This window comes from Chroicocephalus ridibundus, chromosome 3, assembly GCF_963924245.1.
Source record: "Chroicocephalus ridibundus chromosome 3, bChrRid1.1, whole genome shotgun sequence".
NCBI lineage: Eukaryota > Metazoa > Chordata > Aves > Charadriiformes > Laridae > Chroicocephalus > Chroicocephalus ridibundus.
Window position 1 is genome coordinate 26820414 of NC_086286.1, and position 6000 is coordinate 26826413.

General features: G+C 53.8%; 1 protein-coding gene across 1 annotated transcript; it reads left to right on the forward strand.

Annotated features, from left to right (window-relative positions):
• The first annotated feature begins 473 nt into the window (after positions 1-473).
• On the forward strand, positions 474-4597 carry BATF3 (basic leucine zipper ATF-like transcription factor 3). Its single transcript, XM_063330973.1, has 3 exons — positions 474-695; positions 1318-1422; positions 3916-4597. Exons 1-3 carry the CDS (start codon positions 618-620, stop codon positions 4099-4101), a joined length of 369 nt encoding a protein of 122 aa, XP_063187043.1. The 5' UTR covers positions 474-617; the 3' UTR covers positions 4102-4597.
• The last annotated feature ends 1403 nt before the right edge of the window (positions 4598-6000 follow it).

The following is a 6000-nucleotide window of genomic DNA, read 5'->3' on the forward strand; positions in this document are numbered from 1 at the left end:
GCGGGGGTCGCCGCGGCAGGGGTGTGCCGGCTACCGGGGGCAGCCCGGCCTCCCCGCCCCGCCGCCGGGAGGGGATGTGGGGAGAAGAGAAAGCGCGGGGCGGTTATTTCTGCAGGCGAAAGCATAAGTCGGGTCGCCCGGAGGGGCGCCGGCCCCCGGGGCTGGGGCTCTCCGAGGGATTTTCAGGCGGCTCCTGCCCACCAGCGCCGTGCCCCGGGGGTGCGGGCTTTCCCCCGGTTCCCGGGGGCTGAGCCGACCCCGCGGTCTCGGGGGACGGGGCGCTCTTGCCGGCGCGGGGGGCTCAGCCCCAGGGGGACGCAGTGCGGGATGGGGGGTCGGGGGAGTCCCGGGGTTCCCGGTTCCCCGGGCGCGGCGCCACTGCCGCCGGGCGCCATGTGCCGGCCATGCGGGCGGCGGGGCGGCCCGGAGCGGGGCTCCCGCGGCGGGACGGCGGCTCCGCCCCCGGGCCGGGGGGGTGCCAGGTGCCGGGGCGTCCCGGGGCGGTGCGTCCCCCTGCCCCGCTCCGCCCCGGCCCGCCCTGACCTCCCCTCGCTTCCCACCCCTCGGCGGGCCGGGGGAGCCCAGCGGCGCCCCGGGGCGGCTCCGCAGCCGGCGGGATGTCGTGCGCCGTCCCGGTGGCGGCGGCGGGGGGCAGCGCTCTGCCCCGGAGCGGGGCGGCCGAGGGCAGCCATCAGGTAGGGGCAGGGCGGCGGGGCTCGGGCGGGCGGGCGGGCACATGGGGCTGAGTCACGCCGCGGGCAGCGCCGGTGCCCGCTCCCCCGCCTCCCCGAAGGGCATCGGCCCTTCCCTTCCCGGGAGGCGTCTGTGGTGCCGGCTCTTCCAAGTAGGAGAGCGGGCGAACCGCCGGCGGCACACGGCGCGGTCAGCGGGAGGGGAGCGGGGCCGCTCCGCCGGCAGCCGGCGCGGGGGCAGGGGGAGCCCGGCTTTCCTCGCCGCCTCTCGCACCTCGGTCCCCTCGTTCGCCCTGGGGCGAGGCAGGTGTAAAACGCCGCCCGCCGGGCAGAGCGGGAGCGCGGGTGGCGGGGGGTGCCCGGGATCCCCCATCAGCGGTACAGCGGGGGCCCGCGGGGCTCTGCAGCATCTCTCTGCCGGCTTCCACCCCTCCGCCCCGGTCCCCACCCGCGCAGCGGGGCAGGGGGACGCGCTGCCCTTTGCGGGCACCGTGCGGTCCGTGGGGCAGGGGCTGTGAAACTGGGAGTACGCGCTCACGCTCGGCAACCCTTATACACCTGACTTCGGGCGTCTCCGTGCGCACCTTAAAAAAACGGTGAGATGTTTCTGGCTTATGTCTTCCAGAGTCATGAAGAAGATGACAGGAAGGTAAGGAGGAGAGAAAAAAATCGAGTTGCTGCACAGAGGAGCCGGAAGAAGCAAACTCAGAAAGCAGATAAACTTCACGAGGTGAATGGGTACTTGATGTTTTGCTGGCACGGCTTGGGTACCGAGTGCGGGACTTTACAAGAAGTGGGACTTCTTAAGCAGATGTGGGCCTGTCTTCACGCTAATCCAGCTGAGAGAGCTGTGGGTGTGAGGCAGAGACAGGCGCGCTGCAGGGGGCCTGGTCGGGAACTCCCGGACACTGATGCTCACGTTGGATGGTGCAGCTCTGCCATCGGTGACACTGCCAGGGAGAGACATGCGGTCCTGCCCTCACTTCACCCACCTTCTTTTGCTATTCCTGTGACCACCCAGTGAACTGGATCACAGGGTTCCTCTGGGCTAAAACAAACCCATTTTCTTGGGTAAGCTTGTCACGTTTGCTGTGGCAGTGGATGAATTCTTGCTGCCTTACGAGGAAGAAGGCGATGGAGGAGGAGGGGATCATGCTGCTTAGTGGCAGTGCTGGCTTAAGTCAATTCTAAAACTGTGATGTGAGACAGAAATACCCAGTTGAAAAGGCTTCTTAGGAACTTCAAAACCTCCAAGCGTGAGAGCTCAGTTCAGTTGGCTGTTATACTTGTATGCTCTGATAAGTAACAGTGGGTGTTTCCAAAAAACCATGAAAGTAACTGATTCTTCCAGCTTAATACTTCTTCTCAATATCACAATGTGGTGCAGTTTTCTTGTGTCCCCAGTGTAAACGCTGGAGGACAGGAATCCCCTTTCTCTGGTTTTGGATGTTACCTTGCACAACAGTGCTTTTGTTGCAGCCGGGGCTCTTGGGGTAAGTGTTAGTTCTGCTGCTGCGATTGTGGCTGAGTCAGTTGTTCAGCTCTAGAGGTTCATCACAGGCTCTTCTCTTTCTCAGTGTGGAAGGATCTGCCAACAGTCAGCAGAGGCCAAGAGGGACAGCGTGGGGAGTTTTGGGTTTGGTTTTTCCCAGATCTCCTCTGAGTCAGCGCCTGAGAAAGCCAGGTGCAGGGTACTTCTGGAAAGGGGTAACCCCTGGCTTTTGTGGAATCGTCTCTGGGCAGAAATGATTTTGTGGAATCGTTTTGTTCTGCAGCCTCTTTGATGTTCCTCCTCGACTCGAGGATCTTCCTCATGCTGGGAATCTTCATTCTCGGGCATGCAGGTTTTGCCAGATGCAGGCAGATCTGGTTGAATAGTCATTCATTCTTAGCGAGAACAATTTGATAGTCTCATCTCTGAAAATGGGACAGAGCAATGGGAGAGTAACACTTACTCCAAAACCAAACCCCATGGGGTTTGGGGCAACAAGAGGTGAGCAGAGCCAGAGTCAGGGATGGACAACTTTGCTGGAGTTGGCTACAGCAATGTGGTAGGAGGACCATGCCTGTTCTACTCTGTGGGTGAGAGGTGGTGGCTGGTGGAAGGGTGTGAGGGGGGGCAAGGGGATCCAAACTCCTGCAGCAAAGGGCAGCAGAGGCAGCGCCAGGCTGCCCAGAGGAGCATTGCGTGAGAGGCTCTCCCTGCTGCCTGGTAAACGGGCCTTTTAAGGCATGTGTAGGCTTTGAAGTTTGGTCTGAAGCTTTCCAAGGGAGGTGAGATTGAGTGGGTGAGTGTTGAGCCCTAGGCCGGCAGCGAGGTGCAGACACCTGCAGGTTTTCCGTGGGCTGGCTCTGAACCTCTGAGTCTCTTCTCTTTGGGATGAGAAATCTTGACAGCAGGGACACTTGAAACATGCAGTTATCAAAAAATGTGACACGCGAGTCTCACATCCGTCACAGATGTATGCTGTAGAGCATCTCAAAACTCCCCTGCAGTTAATAGCAGCTTATTCATTGCCAGAGAACCCTTAGCTCAAAAGCAGCTGGGGTCAGGGATAACCAAGGCAGTGGTCAGACCTTCTGGTGACAAAGTGGGGTTGGGAACAAGCTGGCATGATGCTCCCCTCCTCGTGTTCCTGAGTTTCCAGGCATCTGAGCAGGTGCCTACAAGCCCTGGCTGAGCTGGAGGAGCCCAACTGGCTCCGGGCATGTTGTGCTAGGTGTCCATCTCAGCCAGCACCTGGGTAAATGGCCTTTCCCTGCAGTGGCCCGAGGCAGGGGCTGCCCTTTCCTCACCAGCAATGCCAGGCACTGGGTTTTCCCAGCACCTAGCTGCACTGGGTGCTTTCATTTTCTCTGCTCTGACAGTGCAGAGCTGCCCTGCTTGGCCCCTCATAGCAGAGGTGGCCCAGGGCTGGAAGAGGCCACCACGGGGATGCAGCCGCCCACGCCTGCAGCCCTGGGCTACTGGGGAGCCCTGAGGGCCAGCGGCACGTCCTGGTCTTTGGGGCTATAAAAGGAGCCGCAGCATGGTCAGGGTGCAGGTTGTGAAGCACTTACCCTGTTCCAGCACCCAGGCTATGCCTGTCTTCCCTTAGCATTTTGCACATTGTAATAAGAAACCGCAGTTTTTCTACAGTTACATGAATATGCTCAAGGTGGGAGCACTGAAAAGAATGTTTTGACTATGAGTAGGTTGTTTTTTTTTTCTCCCTCCTTCCAGGAATATGAGTCTCTTGAGCAAGAAAATACCTCCCTGAAAAGAGAAATCGGAAAGCTAACAGATGAAATGAAACACTTGAGTGAAGTGTTGAAGGATCATGAAAAGATCTGTCCGCTATTGCACTGCACCATGAACTTTGTGACCATACCAAGGCCCGATGCACTCACCAGCTGCCTGCCAAGATGAGAGCTCTCCTTGATCGTCTTTAAACTTGATGTGTGAAAGTGCCATTAACAGGGGAGATTTGATGAACTGCCTACTTATGGTGCCGGTTCTTCCATCGAAGAGGGCTGGATTTGACCACGCAGCCCTTCTCCATGTTGAAGCGTTATAGTCTTCTGAATCTCAGGAAAACACCAGTATGGAAAAAAGACAATTCGAAATGCGACTTCTTGTTTGGTAGAATCTTCAAGCCACGATTTTGCATTCAGAAATGTCAAAGTGCGGTGCAGCCCACCATCGCGCGATGGAATGTAGACAGGGAAAAGTACCGACCTTGGGCTGGGATGCCTTTCTCCCACACGTCCACTGCCAGTAACCCTTTGTCAGTTGTCATCCATGTATATCACATTCTGGCTGCTGGGTTTTTTTTCTCTAAACAGGTTTGGTTAATAAAAGCGATGTTCCACGTTTATCATGTTCTCCACCTTCTTCAATAATCAATGTCTTTATAACATCTCTATTTTTTTATTACTGGTTAAATCCAAACTCTAATGCTAATCTTCCTGTCAGTTGTTTTATTTGGTTATCTCCTCTTTATTGGTTCCTCTTTGGAAGTATGCGTAACAAATGAGTTTTCCCAGTCTTTATTTCTTTAATAACCCCAATTGTCAGCCCTGACGATTCTTGGAGTGCTTTATATCCTAAACCATGGCTTGGCCAATTTCTAATGATGATTGCCTGCTCTGTGTGGAAGAAAAGCAAAACAGAGTTTGCTGGTTCTACACATTATTTTAAAAAGCAGATTTTACAACTTATTGGTTTAATGCACCCACTGGAAATGAACAAATCTTTATCCTTCATCTTGCGTGTTGCTTCTGGTAAATGATGCCCATGGATAGAACAAATTGGCTTTAGCTAAGCATTTTGTTCTATGTCCACACTGAAGACGTTTGATAACTGCTTGCAAGAAAAACATGTTTTCTTTAATTGTTTTTTTTTTTTTTTTCCAAAAGGAAGAATTATGACAGTGTTAGTGAGAAATATAGAGAAAAACGTGTTTACTTTCTCTGAAGATTCTTAATAGGTCTAGGAATGTGAATGCTGTAGCCTGGGATCCAGCAAAGAGTGTTTTTCTTATAGTATTTCGCAGTCAATGAGCACCTTTAGATAATAAAAAGCCCCACTCCTTTGCCAACTCTCTCACTTCAGCATTTGGATTTTTTTCAGTTCAACTCACGGGATTAATTTCTCCCCTCACCAGGACTGTAGTATGTATCAGCAGAATATGATCTGAAATGTCTGAAAGATTTTTTTTCTGTTTTAACTTCTTTAGTAGAATGATGCATTGCTAATCACTGCCAAGATAGAATTGGGGAAAGTGCATAGTCAACGCTGCCTTCTAAAGGGCCCTCTCATGCCATCGTCTTAGGCTAGAAACAAGACAACAGGTGTGAGCTGTTGGCTTCTTTAAAAGTTTGCATTAGGTTGTCCCCAAGAGAATTTTCAGCATTTGCAGAAGCTATCTGTCGCTTAAATGCAGTCTTCAAAGTTTCTTATGGTCCTGTAGGAACTGAGTCATCCTGCAAAGAAAATCTGGTGCCAATGAAAACGCAAGTTTCAGGACACTTCGAAATAGGCATTTTGGATAATGTCCTTGATACAATTCTGTGTGTCGCCCTTAAGAAAGGAAGCAATCTTAAGCATCTTCATCCACCCACCCGCATTCCTTCAGGCCCTGGATGCCACTGTGTAATTTGGGCAGAGTAGAGGTGTAATGGAGAAGGAGAAGCATAGTGGAAATGAACAGCATCCACTCTGGGAAAATTCATTATAGCTTAGGATGGAGAGAGAGTGAGAGGATGTCTCACATCTCTGAACAAGGTATGTGCAATTGAACTGAGGCTGGGAATGGAAAGTAGCTAG

Coding starts and splice junctions, on each gene's coding strand:
- BATF3 (XM_063330973.1), top strand. CDS start 618: ATGTCGTGCGCCGTCCCGGTGGCGGCGGCGGGGGGCAGCGCTCTGCCC. Junction 696..1,317: donor CGGCCGAGGGCAGCCATCAG/GTAGGGGCAGGG, acceptor TATGTCTTCCAG/AGTCATGAAGAAGATGACAG. Junction 1,423..3,915: donor AAGCAGATAAACTTCACGAG/GTGAATGGGTAC, acceptor CCCTCCTTCCAG/GAATATGAGTCTCTTGAGCA.